The sequence below is a fragment of the Parasteatoda tepidariorum genome, chromosome 11, assembly GCF_982258835.1.
Source record: "Parasteatoda tepidariorum strain Cologne lab strain chromosome 11, Ptep-v5.0, whole genome shotgun sequence".
NCBI classification, from domain to species: domain Eukaryota; kingdom Metazoa; phylum Arthropoda; class Arachnida; order Araneae; family Theridiidae; genus Parasteatoda; species Parasteatoda tepidariorum.
Genome location: NC_141765.1, coordinates 47,366,569 through 47,385,331, shown reverse-complemented (window position 1 = coordinate 47,385,331; position 18,763 = coordinate 47,366,569). Strand labels below are relative to the sequence as shown.

Sequence of the window (18,763 nt, the reverse complement as noted above, 5' to 3'; positions counted from 1 at the left end):
TGTTAAAGTACTGCAAAACCTAACCTTTAACGAAGCCCGTCGAATCGTCACCGCCCGTACACCCCGTCCGGGCGTGTCGTATTCCACGGTTGCAAAGACTTCGTATTGTTCTGTTAGCACGCAAACTGATTTCACAGCACAAAAATCTACTGCCAACAAACAGATTAAACCTCCAACTCAAAAACCTAACTTTAACTTTACCGCACAATCAACATCCAATCGGACCACCTCACCTCCACCTAGCAAAACATCTAAAATAGACAATTCTGAAAAGGCCCGACCTTTTCCAAAACAAATCCCTTTAAAAAAATTACCCCCAAGTCTAAAGCCTGGCTATTCCAGGAAGAAAAAAGATGCAAAGTACGTTCAATATACCAATCAATCCACTTCTTCTGCGTCACAGAAGATGGATCTGGAAGTTGAATTGTCTCTGCATCCTTCTGACGACGAGTGCCTACTTGACTGACCTCTTAATAATGACGTTAACTTTAAATCATCCTTTTATACTTCATAATGTCCATATGTTTCATATCATGGAACTGTCGCGGTTTGCGAAACAAGCTTTCTGATGTTAAGGACATTGTTTCAAAATTTCAACCTGCATGCATTGCCTTGCAGGAAACACATTTAACGTCATCCAATGATTTTAAACTGCGCAATTATTCTTGCTATCGACAGGATTTTAATAATGGAAATCAACCGCATGGCGGTGTTTCAATTTTAACTTCTAATGCGTTACCATCTACTCATCTTCCATTATCCACCTCATTACAGGCTTGCGCTATTCAAATTCATATCAATATCCCACTTACAGTATGCACTGTCTACTTACCACCACATGCACCTGTTACTCAATCAGATTTAAACTCTCTGATAGTTCAGTTAACTTCACCTTTTATTTTACTCGGAGATTTTAATGGTCACAGTGAATTGTGGGGTAGTTCCACCTCCAATGACCGGGGGCGTAAAATTGAACAACTCATTCATGACCATAATCTCTGTTTGCTTAATCAAGGCGAAGAAACTTACTTTCATACCCCGACAAGAACCTTTCATTCCATTGATTTAGCTTTATGTTCACCATTTCTCGTACCTTTTGTAAACTTTACTGTAAGTGACGATCTTCACAACAGTGATCATTTTCCTGTCATTGTTTCATATTTTGCTTCTGTTCCCATGAGTTCACGACCATCAACTTTCATATTTCATCGCGCTAACTGGCCTCTATTCACCCAGCTTGCTCAGATTACGGAGGTTATGATAACCCGCAATACTATAGGTGATGCTGTTAATAATGTAACATCTGTAATTCTCCACGCGGCAGAAGAAAGTATTCCTAAGTCGTCAAGTTCGCTTCCTCGCCACCGCAAGCCGTGGTGGAATGAAGAATGCGCAGCTGCCTACAAAGAGCAGAGACGCTTGTGGAACACCTTCCGCCGTTATCCTAATACTGTTAACCTTTTGGCCTTTAAACGGGCGAAAGCTATAGCACGAAAGATCAGACGCAAAAGTCAACGAGAATCTTGGTCCCGTTATGTCTCGTCCATAACATCTTCAACATCTTCCAGACAAATCTGGTCGAAAGTTAAGAGAGCTAATGGCATTTATCGCGAATTTCGACTTCCGATATTTAAGAAAAACGGTACCATTTACTCTTCTCCTGCAGACGTTTGCAATATGCTTGGTGGTGCATTTGCTGCTGTCTCTTGTCCAGAGAGTTACAGCCCAGCATTTCAACACCATAAGCAGACCGTCGAAAGGAATAATATAAACTTTGCGTCACGTCGTCCCTGCCAATATAACAGTGATTTCAGTTTTGTCGAATTACAGAAAGCACTATATCGAAGTAAAAACACAAGCCCTGGTCTTGATGGTATTACATATCACATGCTCCGCCACTTAGATCGGACGTCTTTGTCAAATGTCCTTGTTCTGTTTAACAGAATATGGACGGAACAAACATACCCGTCTAGCTGGCGTGAAGCAATTGTGATACCTATCTTAAAACCAGGTAAAGACGCTAACGATCCCGTTAACTATCGCCCGATAGCTTTGACCAGCTGCCTTGGTAAAACATTTGAGCGGATGATTAACTCTCGACTTGTGTATTACATCGAAAAAAAGCATGTCATACCAGATTTTCAAAGTGGCTTCCGCAAAGGCCGGTCAACTGTAGACAATATTATTGAACTGGAATCCAGAATTCGTAATGCCTTTGTCAGGCGTAATCATCTTGTCTCTGTCTTCTTTGATATCGAGAAAGCATATGATCGGACTTGGCGTTATGGAATTCTCAAGACACTGTTTGACATTGGACTCCGGGGTCATTTACCGATTTTCATCAAAAATTTCTTGCTGAGGCGCTATTTTCGTGTTAAACTTGGATGTACATTTTCTGATCTTTACATTCAGACAGAAGGCGTCCCACAAGGTAGTGTTTTAAGCGTCACATTATTCATCATCCATATTTCACTAGTTTTAAACATATTGCCACCTACTGTCTCTGGCTCTCTCTATGTCGATGATCTACACATCTCGTGTTCAGGATCCGACATGAGAGTCATCGAGCGACAACTGCAATTAGCTGTGAACAAGATTTTAGACTGGAGTGATCAGAATGGTCACACTCTTTCGCCATCTAAAAGTTGCTGCATACATTTCTGTCGTAAACGCGCTCTTCATAATGACCCTGACATCTCTATACATTACATTCGTATACCAGTTGTACCACACACGAAGTTTTTAGGTGTCATTTTCGACAATAAGCTAACTTTCATACCTCATATAAGGCAGTTACGAAAACAATGCGAACGGAAACTGAATATGTTACGTGTACTGTCGAATACATTTTGGGGAGCGGATCGCTTAGCCCTGCTACGCATATATCAAGCACTGATACTTTCGCGACTTGACTATGCATGTGCAGTTTATGGCTCTGCTACCACCTCCAATCTACGTATCTTAGATACAGTACACCATTCTGCACTCCGCATTTGTTCCGGTGCTTTTCGTACATCCCCAGTTGAAAGTTTATATATTATATGCAATCAACTGCCATTAGATTTACATCGCTTGAAGCTGTCTCTCAGTTATTACTTTCGTATCATGTCCTCTAGATATCATCCACTAAAGCACTATGTAATTTCATCAAGCTTGGAGAGATTATATACAGCTAGATCTTCTCACGTTCCTCCATTTCATGCCCGCATGCGTTCACTCATTCAAACTCTTAACATTTGCGAATCACCATCGCAATCAACAGATCATTTTCTCATACCTCCGTGGAACATCACACCATATAAATTTCATTCCCCTTTTATGATGTATAATAAATCTAACGTCGATCCCATCATTTATCAACAACTGTTCACTTCTCATCGTCACCAATATTCAGAGTATGTCCCTGTGTTTACTGACGGATCAAAATCTGCGGGATATGTAGGCTGTGGTGTCATCATCGCTGATGATGCCTATAGCTACAAAATCCCAGATATTTGCTCCGTCTTCACTGCTGAAGCAGTTGCCATTCTCTTGGCATTGCGACTGATTTCTACGCGCTCTACAAGGAAATATTGCATATACTCAGATAGTATGAGCGTTTTGCGCCAGTTGGAAAATTTTAACAGTGAAAATCATCCGATTTTATGTTTTATTAATCACTTGTTGATAACCCTTCAAAATAGATTTCATATTTTATTCTGTTGGGTACCGAGTCACGTCGGTATTCCAGGGAACGACTTGGCTGATTCGGCTGCACGATCTGCTACCTCAGTTTTAACTTTATCTGTACCTTTCTCGGACACAAAAACTTATATTCAACAGTTCGTCACATCTGTTTGGCAACAGCAATGGGATCTAAAAATTTATAACAAGTTGCACTCAATAAAAACAGATTTTAGCCCTTATCCTGTATTGAGTCTGCGGCATGCAGATGTAAAGTTAAACCGTCTCCGAATCGGCCACACTAGGCTGACCCACCTACATTTGTTATTTGGGGAACCTCCTCCCCAATGCAACACCTGCAAACTTTTGCTCACTATTCATCATGTTTTAATCATCTGTCCATGTTTTAACCGTCATCGTCTAACCTTTTTTGGTAGTTCTATTTTAACTCTGCGGGATTTGTTAGGTGACTCGCATCATCCTAACATCTTTGCGTTTCTACGCGCAATTGGTCTTTTATACTGTATATAACTGTTTTATCCTATTCACAATTTTATCTGATTTTATTCAGCTTTGAATGCAACTGTTTTATAATACTTTACTACATTTACATTTTACCTGATTTTACTCACTTTTGAATACCTCCTTCACGTTGTATCTAGTTTTATAAATTCCGTGTGGCTTTTAATGAGGAAAATTTGTAATATACATTTACCCTTATTTTAAAAACGTATGTTTGGCGCAGCATGTCCTTCTTAGGACTTTGTGCCATTAAACCCTACATTCAATTCAAGTAGGCAAATGCAAACCGGCAAAAGCCGCGAAAAAACAATAAAACTGTATAGTATCACCTGATAATTAAGATTTTACATAGAATCTTACAGTGAGTTTAATAATTTGGCAAGGGATTGTATCATTGTTGGTAGTCGTAGTTTTGAACAATTATTGTAAACATTGTACAGCAGCAAAGAGGCATTTTGCGTTGATTCGGTAAGTAAACACATTTTACTTCCCATGTCATTTTTCGCATTCTTGCCTTAACATGTTACTTCAGACCCTACATTCTTATGCAAAAACACATTTTAATACACCCAACCAACCCTCCAAATTTGTCCCATGATTCTTATTTACTTGTTTTTATTACCATGATTCATATTTAAATGCTTGGCAAATCCATTTTTGCTCTTTTTAAGACAAACTGAAGTAATAAATGATTTATGGAGTTCTTTGTTTGGAAGTAGAAATTTGTTGGCGAGACATAAGACATTTGCGCAGAAATATCAATATACATCTCGTTATTAGATATTTCAGAGTAAAGATACTTATATAAAAAATATTTTTGACGTGTACATATTTATTAAATTCGTACATCATGAATGGGACGAAATCAGAGAATCGCGTACTACATTTTTAAAAAATGATATGAAAATTACTTGTATAAGTATAAATATGAGGTAAACTCTACCCTTTAAAAAGAAAGTTTAGTTTTCTCACTATTAAAATATCCTTTTCACATATACTATGATCGTACATCGATTTTGTAAATCAATTCAATTCATAACATACTTATGACTAATTTCATCATTCAGAATTCTTTATTGTACATCGGTAAAAACAACATAACAGGTACTAAAATACTCATTGAAACAAGAGCAAACCTTTATATATCTTATAACAACACAATTTTACTGAACTTCATATTATGAATGCTTACAATTTTTAAAGAAATATTGAGAAAACTACGAATCAATTTATTGTTCGATCTGCCTAAAAAATTTAACATTTCCCTTAACAGCTCTTTAATCCACTGTAATGGTGAACTGACAGCTTGATGGAAAAGCTGAAAAATTATTTCTCGTAACTTGCAAGTATGCACTTCAAGTAATAATGAAATGTACCGTCATTAATTCTTTTCTTTAAATAGTTTCACTACGATGGAAGTATCTTAATAAAATAAGTGTATTGTGCAAGAGATTTTATTCTGCTAAGAGTTTGTCACAGTGACATTTTGATTTTTAATGGAGCACTCCATTAGTTAAAAGTGTTAAGATTGTAAATGCATATTTTATAAAACGTAAATTAAATACACTCAAGATGGGAATTATTTTAAAGTCTGCTGGAGGATACTAAATACAATGGAATTAATTGGAAGTTATGAGTGTTAACACATTTCAAACTTATGCTGATACCCTAAGTAGTCATTAATAAATTATACTGTAAACAAAGCACGTAAGTTAAGGAACTGAAATAAATTTAATCAATTATTTATGTTAATTTTCTTTTAATTTCATTTACCCAATGTTTTGGAAAGGACCACTACAAAATTTTATGTTTTTTGTGCAACAGGGGTTCCAATGAAGCTTCATGATTTTTTTATCTATATATTTTACTTCTGGCTTAGTTTATAACATGGTTTGCTTTCATTGCATTAAGTTTATGACATTTGGGTTTGTATTTACCCACGTTTTAACTTTTATTGTCTTACCTTCTTTGGTAGTTCTATTTTATCTCTGGAGGATTTGTTAGGAGACACCCATCATCCTAACATTTTTGCTATTCTACGCGCAATTGGTACTTTATACTGTATATAACTGTTTTATCCTATTTACAATTTTATCTGATTTTATTCAGCTTTGAATGCAACTGTTTTATAATGCTTTACTACATTCAAATTTTATCTGATTTTACTCACTTTTGAATACCTCTGTCACGTTGTATCTAGTTTTATAAATTCCGTGCGACTTTTAATGAGGAAAATTTGTAATATACATTTATCTTTATTTTAAAACTGTTTGTTTGGCTCAGCATGTTCTTCTTTGGACTGTGTGCCATTTAACCCTACATTCAATGAATCAATTTGGGTCAAAGGGACATCATTTCCAGGTTCCATAACATTTTTGCCTATTAAAGGTACCACAACTTCAAAAATATCACACGGAGTTTTCTTTTCCTCTTGTTTTCCATTTATTTCTTCTTGATTAGATGAATCATTTGACTCAAGATCTTGTTAAAGCGACTCTTGAATGATGGATTCAATGGTATCACTTATATTTTTGTAAGATTGAGTATGCAATAAAATATTCTCTTGTGAATTTAAATGAACTTTAGTATCTAAAATCTTATCTGTATTGTTTCCAATCACACCTAATGTAGATGGAGATACATTTTCTTTCGATAAAATAGAATCATTCACTTTTTCTTCATCTGTTATAATTTTTCCAACAAGCTTGGGAAAATGTACAGAAACACTTGAAGTACAATTATTACCTTTGCTTCTCAAATTTTTATTACTATCATGGTTTACTTGCAATTCTATCATTATTCTTTTTACTTCATTATTTAAGCTCGAATATATTTTATTTTTTTCAATTTTTTGACGTGAAGGAATTTACAAATTGTCTCCAAGAACCATTTCCATCTGATGATTTTCGTTAACAAAGTTCGTGCCCAAAGTCTCTTTAGCATCATTTTTTTAATTCACAATCCACGAAAGTTATTCCGTTATTGTCAATATTTTCATTAAAAAATGGCAGTTTAAAATTGATATTCTTTTCTCTACCATTTAACAATTGACTTCAAACCTTTTCATCAAGCCCAATTATATCATCGTCCTTTATTTTTATAGCATCAAACATATCTTTTGAAATTTCAATTTCATCTTGATTTTTTCTTTTGTTTTCTTCTAATGGAAACCTTGCCTGCTTAACATCCATAATTCCGTTTTCAACATTAGTTTTGTCTCTAACAAAATGAATAAATGCAAAAAGTTCATCACTAACGCAGCTTTCATCAAACTCTAAAATAATTATCCTTTATATATTTCGGCGGAGAAAGCTGAATATTTGCTACATTCGAATTTACATCCATTGGCTTTTCTTCCATTTTCACTTTATGCAAACAAAATGTTAAAGAAGCTGTCAAGAAAAGAGCAAAAACTATTTGACGATGCCTGATTAAAAATGTTTTGAAGTAATCATTTAAATCTTAAATTTTTGATGTTGGCAAGTTCATATCACATCCGGGTCACCAATGAGGGGATTCAATTATGATGGGCATAACTCCCGTTACTCGTTAACTGGGCATAACTCGTTATTTTATATTAATCTTGATCCATCTGTATAGATCTCTATGTCGTTACCTGTGGGTGGGTCAAAATTATGGGGATTAGAAATAAGCTCTGCGGGATGTTTAAGTGGTGTTTCCGGTTTCGTAATAACGTTATCATTATGTAGATATAAGTTAGCCATATCCGATTCTGTCTGAATTATCAGCTCCAGTGGAAAAGTCCCAGCCAGTACCTGATGTGCCGATGTCGAAGTGGTTCTTTATGCTCTTGTTATGTTCAATAGTGCTATTCTTTCAATCTTTTTAAGTTTGTTAATTATCCTAATTTGATTTTTGAACCATATTTCTGACAAGTAGGAAATGATATTATTGTGTGCAATTTACCATTAGATCTGACTCAACAAATTGTTTGGCGCAGCATATCCTCTTTTTGGATCCTGTGCCATAAAACTTCCACATTCACTCATTCAATCAATCAACCGACTAGGGATCCGGGTCAGCCAGGGCTTGGAGGGACGAAAGAGAATCAGAGTAGATGACAGCCTCATTAATAGCATTATTGTTTAAACACCGAAGCGCTGATCTTAATAAATAATTAAATTATTAATGATATCCGCAACTCTGGTGGAGAATTGGTCAATTTTTGCACCATTAGAATATACAACGAAAGCATATGCCGATGTTTTCGGTTCCAGTCGCCATCCTAGAGCCGACAGTGAAGATCTCCATACCGAGATCTTTTGGGCTATCATATCCCCAGGTCGAGGCCCGATACATTGAGGGAAGGACTGGGGCTGGGATATCAAAATTAATTTGTTTGTTAAAGGTCTCGGAGAGAATGTATTCCAGGTCATTAAGTTTCCAGCCCCATTTCGTCCATTTAACTAGTATTTCCTCAAGGACTTTGAGATGTATCGCGATAATTCCAGCCAGTATCTGCACTGCCTCGGAACTTGTTGTTGAGTAGGCTTTTGTGAGAATAAGTAAAGGAATTCTTTGAATGGATTTTCCTTAACTTTTGTAATATTCCTATACCAGACACTGGTGGCGTATAGAATGATACGTTCACTTGCCTGAAAATAGATTCTTTTTAAGATGTGTGGACTGAGGCCCCATGTTGCCCTGGCAACTCTCCCGATTCCCTGATTAAATCTTGTGATTCTATTCTTAATATCGTTGAGGTGGGGGGTCCAAGTTACCCAGGTTAAAATTTTTGCTGGAATTTGTTTGCTAGACAAGCATGGAATGCTATGTACTAGCAAAAATACTTGCTGGTACCAGCAAAAAAACTAGCTTGCCATGGTGTGTATTGGCACACTTTGTTGCTTGTCTAGCATACAGATTCCAGCTTGTGTTGCTGGAATATCTTGCTAGTCTAGCAACAATCACGACCATCACTTGCTAGTTTTCTATGCTTTTCCAGCAAGAAAATTCCACCATCGGTTGCTAGGAATTTTTGCTATTCCTGCATGGTAATTCTACCATCGGTTGCTAGAAACTTTTGCTATTCCAGCATCAGAATTCTACCATCAGTTGCTATTAAGTTATGCTTTTCCAGCATTACTATACCACCATAAGTTGCTTTTAAATTTTGCTATATTTTGATTATTTCTTTTAATTTTTGATGTTACATTATTTTTCTATGTATTGCTTAAAATTTTTATTATAACTAGTTCTCTTTGAGCAATAGCTTAAATTTTTGCTATTTCATTACTGCTCTACTGCTAGCGGTTGTGTTGAATTTTTTTCTAATATGAAGTCCACCTCCCGAACACACAACTGACCTCCAACCAAGTGCACATGTGAAGTTAAATTTCTCTTTTTACGTGACCATTTATATGAAATAAGACGATAGCTGCAGTTGCAACCATAACTCATTTAAAATTTCAGTAAAGTGTTTAATTACCAGTAATATTTTTATTTTCCTTTTACAAGTTCACATGTCAGGATTAAAATTTTTTAACAGGAAACACTCATGTGATTAAGTATTTATACAAAAGAAGACAAAGAAAGACACTTTAAAAAGATTTATTATATGCTTCCACTCTTGCAGCATTACCGCAAATATCTTGGATCTTGTCCGATAAATAACGATTTCTGTGTTTTATTGCAGACTCTATTTCTGACGACTTTTCACCTTTTTTAATCAAAAATTCTCTCATTTGACCTGAAATGAAAATAAGATATGAAAGTAAAAAAAAAAATTATATAAAAATTAACAAATTTTCAAAAAACAATGGTATGGAAACCTTTCAGCTCAGTTCAACTTGTTAAAATGCAAAAATAATTTAGCTTTAGATGAACTAATAACAGTCTAAATGTGTAAAAGCCGAACATGATCGGTTCTTCGGTAAAGGAACACACCATATTTTTTAGAGACATAATAGAAATGTAACGAATTTCAAGCAATATGACTTTCTGTTAATCTTGTTAGTATTTAAAATATGACCACAGAAAACTAAATCTTTATTTCAAGCAATTATATGGCATTTCTCCATAAAACTTTGCATTATTAAAGTAGAAGGAACAACTATCTGCAGTTTTCTTTAATTAGTACTTAAAAAAAATTAAAAATTTAACCAATTTTTTTTTTTAGTAAATGGAAACTTGGGGTCCAAAAACAAGATGTATACTGGAATGCAGCATTTTTACAGTTTTTTTATTGCAAGATATATTTTAAGAAAAGTGATTTGATAACTATTTTCCTTTTTTTTGCTTATACTATCAACACTGAGATAAAATTTCAGATAACTGATTAAAAAAAATTGGCAATATGTAGTTTACAACATAAAAATTCTCAAGTATATAAAAAACTCATTTTTGAAATTTTTTTTTTCGTTTAAGGAAATTTTTCTTTTGCACAGTGTACATCTTCAAATTCATAAAAGAAGTACTTTAATTAACAACATACTCTTTAAGTAATGATAAAATATTACAGACTATTTCAGTATTATCTTTATGTTTATTTATAAAATGTTTTAATCAAAATAAACTTTTATTTATTGGTAAAAGGTTCAAGAGATAACAAAATGCACAAGTTCACTGAAAAAGTAAAATATTATTTGTACTAATAATACTTTAGCATGTTTAAATAAAATGTATATACTTGTGGAATCGTGAAATTGAAGTTCGTCAGTTGGAGGTTGCCCTCCCTTAAACTTCTATACATTTAGTCCACACTCAATGGTTATTACCTGAAATAACAGCCAACTTTTCAGGTGTGAGAGGTGGTTTTGAGTCCTGCTGTGGATGGGGATGGGTAGCACCTAAAACTGCTTTCTTAGGCCCGTTTCTGTTTTTGCATACTTTTCCAGTTACGGACCTACCAGCTAATGTAGCACTTCCCCATATAGCCACAGCAAGACTCTTGGTGAATTTCCGCACATGATCCAACTGAAACAGTTCTTTATACACTGTTTTGTTGATGGAAATTCCTCCTCCAAGTTCAACCTGTAAGAAAAGCATAGCTATGATTATTTAAAAACCAAAGAAAAATGCTCATTTAGATCACGTAAAGAGATAGAAAAAAAAAGTGTCACAATTATGATGAAATATGCAATTTTATGACACAAACACAGTCCATTATATGCAGGGGTCAGTCCAGACATTTTGTGAAATGTCCAGTTTTTGTGAAATTGTGAAAAAATTAATCACATTCCTTCAACCAGGGTCCTGATTTTATGAATTTGTGCAAATGGGGTCTGGTTATTGCAAAAAAAATTTTTCAAGGAGTTTTTAAATTGTAAATGGATACAAGATTATGTTCAGCACTGTAAAATCACAAAAAAAAATTTTAAATTTTCAAAAATAAACAGCAATTGCTGCTTCTAAATTGGAGATGCAACATACAAATATTTGGTATTTAGCCTATACTGCTGAGCGCAGAATATTCATTTTGGATGAATAATGGAAGAGCTGCCTGCCGAAGACAAAACTTAATTCGTTTACATCTGTCTTTCTTATTATTGTACCTGGAAAGGGTTTATTTGATTAACAAAACAATAATGATGATAAACAAATTTGTGAAGGGTCCGATCAGAAGAAAAATCATTTTGTGAAGGATCCGTTAATGGACCCAAATTTCTTCTAAACAGACCCCTGATAGGAAACTTAATCAGAAAACCAAAACAGCTTAATTTCTTTGCATTGATTGCTGAGCCAAGGCAGGGTGCGTAGCCAAATCTTTGAATCAAAAATAAGCACTTTTTAAAAACTTTTCAAGCACTTTACAAAAATTTTCAAGCACTCAAAACATTCATATTCAATCAGTGATATTATTGAAAAACAAAAGCTTTTTATAAACAGTTTTAGCGTTAACAAAAACCCAAAAAGAAACAGACGTAAATCGAAACAATCATTACTTTCCCAAATCATCGAGTGAATTCAACTTGACCCCGAACTCAGAACAAAAGTACCCGTACCCCCTACGTCAAAAAAGTGTTAGAAGTAAAATAAAATAAACAATAATTAAAATTAAAATAAATTAAAAAGAAAAACATTTCATAAGGATCTGATATTCTCCATCCGAATTGGAGCACTCGGGTTTCGGCTTCAAGTGTGCGTGCATGCGCAAGTCATAACGTGGGTACAGCATGAAGTCCGCGTGAATGATTACGTAGCAAACACTCCATTTTTCGTGAGACGCATGGGATCCACCAGATATCACTGAAGGGAGAAAAAAAATTATTCGGGAAAAAAAAGCACTTTTTAAAAACGCCAGCTGAAAAATGCACCTTTTAAAAGCTTTTAGAAACGAAATCCCCAAAAAAGCACCTTTAAGTACTTTTTACAAACGCTACGCACCCTGCAAGGGACCACTGATAATCAGTTGATGGTTATCCAAATCTCATTTTAGTGGGCGTAGAACAGACCACCATTAATTATGAGACCTGTAAATTTAAGCAATCCAATCATTAGTCAATAATTTTGTTACAATTAAGGGAAAGAAATTTAACTTAGAGCCATGGTTGGTATTTCTTCTACAAAAACCTATATTTTTCTCCCAGGATACAAGAAAGATAAAAATCAGAAGAAAATAAACACAAAGGAAGAAACTAAAAATGACCAAAGCAATTTAGAGAAAAGTTTGATTTTAAAAAAAATAACTTTTTTCACGATTTTAAAGTAATAATTTGCTTATATTCTTTATTGTTGCTTTTACACAATTTTAAATTTATTATAATGATTAACTTAATCCTTAATATCTTAAATATGTTTGAATTAATATCTAAATTATTTGTACTTTTTTAAAGTAAAGCAAACGATGACAGACTTATGTCGATATCAATAAACCACTCAGCATCAATAATTTAAGAGTTAACAAATTGATTAGAGTACTAATTTTGCCATACCTCCATTGTTTCGGAATCACTTGCTTCTTGAATTTCAAGCAATTTTCTAGCTGTACAAGAGCATTCTCCTAAAAAATATATCATAATTTAATTGTTATACAAGAAGGTATTAAGTGCTACTTCACTTTTTAAAGGAATGAAAAATAGAACCTTTTATGTCAATTCAAATTTCATATGCCAGGAAAAAAAATGCATGCATGCAAATACTCATTTAGTATACTAATGACTGATATTACCATCCTCAATATAGTATCAATTTACATAGAAATTTTCAATAAAATGTTTCTTTGTGTGTTTTAAATATGTTATCAAGAAAAATATTTGGTATATCTTTTATATTTATGTTATAGGTTATAATTAAATTTTGTGAAAGAATAACAACCTTTGAATTTTGGGAAAATTCATAATACTAAATACAAAACCAGATACAAATTTGTTTTTGATGCAATTAAAAAAAAATTTTTTTCAAAAAATAACTGAATAAAAAGAATAACTTCACACTGAATAATACAAACTATTAAATAGTGGAAGTTAAAATTATTCAGGAAAACATTTGTTTAATATTTAAATTTTCGTCACAATTACAATTCAGACATGTAACAAAATGTTACACTTTCTTAAAAATTTCATGTAAAACATTCAAGTTTTGAGAAAAATAGTTTGAACATGGTGCATAGCCTAATCTTTCTACAAAAAATAAGCACCTTTTAAGCACTCAAAAAAATTTTAAAGCACTATATACATTAACAAAATAATTTTCAAAGACTTTACATGATTATAATAAAATAACTAGTTTCTGACAAAGCGCTCTTCTTTTGATTATATTAGCCATTATAAAATTATCAAGAAATTTTTCGGTTTGATATCAGAGGGTGGAAAATGAAGCCTGACATTCAGAATATCCTGCAAAATGCAGCAGAGTTGCACATGAGAGGGCAATAATCTCACCAAACCTAGCTCAGTCGATGCACACGCAGACACGCAATTATTTCATCAAACATGTAAAATGATTGGCTCTTTCATACCTTTCGATTGATACAAATGATTGGCTACAGTACGCCGAAATAGATTGCAGTTGAATGAATTGTGAAAATGTTGATTAGAACAAAGTGGAAAGTCCGTTTTTGCATAATATGTGGAGAAAAAGAAAAAATGGTAAAGAAGAAATGGTAAAGAAGAAAAAAAAATCTCACTTTCAAAAAGGGAAAATTAAGCAGTTTTTAAAAACACCCAATGGAAAAAGCACATTTTAAGGGCTTTATTATAGTAAGAAAAATCGAAACATGACTAATAATAAATCTCACAAGATTTTAGTGTTTAAATTTGATAATGAAAAGGATTTTTACATTGAAAACTCAGATGGATGCTTTTAAATATAAGAGAGTTTTAATTTTACACAAATCATTGTCAAAATTTAATAGAACTAATTAATAAAGTTAAGTAGAATACTATAAAATGGTATTCTAATCTTTAGAATAAGAATGGGGAGCTTTTGATGTTTTTGAGAAAAAAATAAGATCGCAAGAACCTTGAATAATTTAATAAAATAAACCAAAGAAAAAAAAATTTGCTTGGTTTTACTCCGAGCTAATATTATGAACGTTATTAAGCTTACCTTGACTAGTTGGCAAACATAAAAGTCTTTCCTGTAGCTGCCTATTCAAACTTCGCAATTGCACAACTTCGTTGTTGTCAACATTCTCAGCCTGTTTTTCTAACTGAAGAATTTTTCGCTCCAGATTTTCGATCTTCTTGTCAGCTTTTTCTTTCTCTTTTTCCAGCATATCATAAGATGTTTTTAATTGTCTGAACATGGTACTTGGTATCACTTCAGGATCATCGTCAGAGTCAGAAGTTACAAAGCCATCAGTTTCGTTTTCTAAATCTGAAATTTTCAACATAAAACATTTTTAGAGACAAAGAATAAAACCTTAACAACGTTGTGTTACCATATTATGCATTTTCATTATTCTCCCACGTCACTACGCAATTCTATGTTTATCCACTACATCCAAGTTTGTGTTATGACACCTCAACAACATAAGAACTAAAAAATTTGTTTGATAGTGTTATATGAAAATTATTCCCTATAAATTTACATTCCGAAATTCAGAGGGAACGAAGATTAATTGGTCCAGTTTCAAGCTTATATTTTAATATTTCAGTAAAGAATATACATAAAAGATTTTTCATATAGAACTAATAACATTCTTGGTAATATTAATGATTTTTTTTAAAAAATAAAATATTCTGCTTGTTATTTAGTATTTATTATTTAAAAACCTTCTGATAGTTGACCATGCTGGTGGTATCTTGAACAAATGCATGACTCACATATCATATGAATCTCAATATTTTACTTTAAAATAAAGTTATTACTACAGGTTATAAAGTAAGTTAACATAGCAAGTTAAAGCTATCAAAGAATGAGTTAAACAATACAATATCACCTCTTATTAATACATTATACTCAAAATAAAAAATTGGAGACTTCAATAGTTATGTAACCATAAGTTCTGATCACTGCCTTGAAGCTACTTCAGAAATGTAAAAGCTATCTTGCATTATTATTTAAGACACTTACCTAGCTTACTGAATATCTCTTTTCTTGACCTTTTTGCCTGTTCAAAAATATCGTTAGCTCTTTTTCTTTTGCCAGCATTTTCTCTATGCTTCATCTCAGCATCCTAAAAAGTGAATATATCCAAATGTGCTTTTAGTTTACAGTATTGAAATATCAGTAATAGTATATTCCACTAAAAATAACACCCGATTTGGCAAGGAAATCTGGGTAACTGTAGGTTCATCAATCTTAGTTTGTCTACTGAAATAAGTTTTAGTCTTTATGCTAGTCAAGTCTATTTTTACATCATATTTTACAATAACATGTTTTTGGCTCATATTCCTTCTCATTGGTGAATTCTTTATCTAACAGTTTTATATTGTATTTATTTATATTATAAGGCATTCCAATGTTGTTGATTTAAATTTAATTATTTCATCTTATGTTCTTTACACATTTATTCTTTTATCAAACATTTGAAGGTTTTTGTGAAAAAAATTTGTTACCCTGTGCTGTCTAATCTAATGATCCATATTAATGAAATCCTTACTCCAATAAACATAACACATTGCCATTCACCAAATTGAGTTAACTCTCAAAAACTGCATAGCAGGTCACCAGAATGTTGAGTATGCTCAAGTACCCATTTCATTCATTCAAAATTACTTTTCTTTACAAATTAACAAAAACACTACTTCTAACTCAAAATATAAATCTGTAGAATCTTTATTTCTACATCTAAACAAATGCAATATGATACAGTAGTTGTTACACGTTGATGCTAACTTATTTTTAAAATATTTATCTTTTTACTATCAAAACATAACCATTATCAAAACATAACTTCAATTTGTAATAAAAACACAAATACTAAAAAGTTTATAAACGTCTACTTCCTGTTTTTTGTTTTCTTTTTCAATATGCAAACTAGCAACTTCTTCCTCACACTGCGTAACAGGAATCGCTGGTCTTTTCAGCTTCAGGCTAGTGATGAGTGAATCTATTGAATCTAAAAAAAAAATTACGAAGCATAATATAACTGCAACACTTTGATATAAAGTCTTGATTATTATGTTTTTTTTAAATAGAAAATATTGATATATTTACCTTCTATTCGTAAAATGTGGGCAAAATAAAACCCTTCTCCTTGAGAAACTTTCCACGAATGTTTAGGTGGAGGCTCTCTGAGGTCGCTCAATAAAGAGAGGCACTTTTCATCGCATTCGTTTTGGAGCGAATGGATATGCCGACTCCAAAAAACTTTATAAATGTTTGTCACAAGATACGTTTCTTTGTCGAACTTCTTAATGAAACCTACTGGCACCTTAGAAAATTGCTTATCATTAATAAAATATACGTAAGCAAACATAGTTACGAATTGAAATCTCAGTAATCTAGATATTTTAGGGTTTTAATGTTCTTAATATTACAACTGTCATTAGTATTGAATTTGATGCATGGCAATCTGGCTATTTTTTTGTTATTCTTCGGAAAAGTTATTAATTGGGTTTTTTCCTTACTGAAATTAAGACAGTTTGACTCTGCCCAGGCGGAGAGTTGAGAAAGAATGTAAGTAACCAGGGAATCTAAATTATACAGGATCAGACCACCGACCATACTAAAAATAATTGTGATTAAAATCATTGAAATATGTAAAATCTATTTGACTGGAAAAGTTAAAAATGGTATTAATCAATATGAGCCAAAAGATGGGACCAAGGGAAGAGCCCTGTGGCACCCCTTTATTATTTGCTTTCTCAACAACAACATTACCATCATCATTATTGAATGCAACCGTTCTGGAGTTTAGAAAGCTGAAGATACATCCGGTGATATTATCCGGTAATCCGTGACCATTGATATTATTCCTTAGTGTTTGCCAATCTGCCTTGTTGGAGGCATTTTCAATATCCAGAGCCACCCCTACGGTATGCTTACCATGAAATTTATAATCTACAATAGTGTCCGTGGCCCTTTTAGGAGCATCTTCCGTACTCCTCCCAGATCTGAAGCCATATTGGTTTTCGTGAATAATATTCCTGTCTTCTAAGGGAAACACGAGTCTTTTAGTTAAGTGTTTGTCTAAAATTTTGCCCCAGATTGAGAGGAGTGAAATGGGTCAATACGAATTCGCTAAGTTTGTGTCCTTGTTAGGCTTTGGAATAAGGGCGACTCTGGCTTTTTTCCAAGGTCTCGGAAAGTATCCCATTCTCAAACAGATGTAGAAGAGTGTAAGAAGCCAGATACCATTAACAATAAAAATTTCTTTAAAAATCTCATTGAGAATGCCATCAGGGCCCGGTGATTTCCCTGGTCTAAGTTTACTAACCACCAGTCCCAGCTCTTCCATTGTGAAATCTGGGTCTTGAATATCACAATTACAATACGGCACGCTGTCCTCTTGTGCCTCCTGGAAGTGATGTTCCATGATTTCCCCAATTTTATCAATGTAATTTTTAGTTACCCGGCTATTCGTGATGATAGGATAAAAGATAGGTGTTTTACAAGGTTATTGCTGGCTGAGAACGCACTATCCACGGACAAATTATTGATATAAGATTTAAGGGGACAGGCTTTTGCATGTCTTATAGACTTTTTGCATTTGGCATAATTCACATTTAAAGTAATTTTAAGGTTCAATTTAGTAGCTGGATTGGATTCCTTTTGGAATCGTTTCCTTGACGCCCTGACAAACTTGCGCTTAATACCAATTGAGGGGGTCCACCAGGGAGCATGAGTATAAGGTTTCCTGGGTGCTCGGACCCTAATTTCATTACACATGCTTCTAATGTCTTTGATAGTCTCGTCTATGAAGTCGTCAATTTCATCTGGCGTGTTTAAGTTATCTGGATTACGGTTTTCAGTCACTCTATTTAACTTAACTCTTAAGTCTAGCCATTCAAGGTGTTTAAATTTGATGACGTTGTTTCGTTTAAAATTGCTAGTATTATCATTAGTAAGGGTAGTGCCATAATAAGTTCATGGTCCGAGCATGAGACACCGTCATGTACTCTGAAATTTAAAAGTTGTGAAAAATTGCAAGCAATAATATCGATCCAGCTCTGCCCTAATACCGAAGAGTATGTGGGCTGTGAGTCTATATCATTAATGGTAAACATAT

The 18,763-nt window shown here is 33.5% G+C and overlaps 1 protein-coding gene across 1 annotated transcript; it reads right to left on the bottom strand.

Annotated features, from left to right (window-relative positions):
* Positions 1-9,627: 9,627 nt before the first annotated feature.
* Positions 9,628-17,025, bottom strand: LOC122269719 (BEN domain-containing protein 5-like). The gene is made up of 7 exons (XM_087154803.1): positions 16,750-17,025; positions 16,536-16,651; positions 15,664-15,766; positions 14,695-14,964; positions 13,080-13,147; positions 10,923-11,178; positions 9,628-9,895 (listed from the first exon to the last, which is right to left on the bottom strand). Exons 1-7 carry the CDS (start codon positions 17,009-17,011, stop codon positions 9,747-9,749), a joined length of 1,224 nt encoding a protein of 407 aa, XP_087010929.1. The 5' UTR covers positions 17,012-17,025; the 3' UTR covers positions 9,628-9,746.
* Positions 17,026-18,763: the final 1,738 nt, after the last annotated feature.

Bases quoted from the DNA above. Each gene is read 5' to 3' on its own strand.
- LOC122269719 (XM_087154803.1), bottom strand. From the start codon at position 17,011: ATGTTTGCTTACGTATATTTTATTAATGATAAGCAATTTTCTAAGGTG. The intron at 11,179-13,079 runs GTATGGCAAAAT...CTTTTCTTACAG, and splicing joins GTGATTCCGAAACAATGGAG to GTTGAACTTGGAGGAGGAAT. The intron at 9,896-10,922 runs GTAATAACCATT...TTTTCATTTCAG, and splicing joins AAAGTTGGCTGTTATTTCAG to GTCAAATGAGAGAATTTTTG.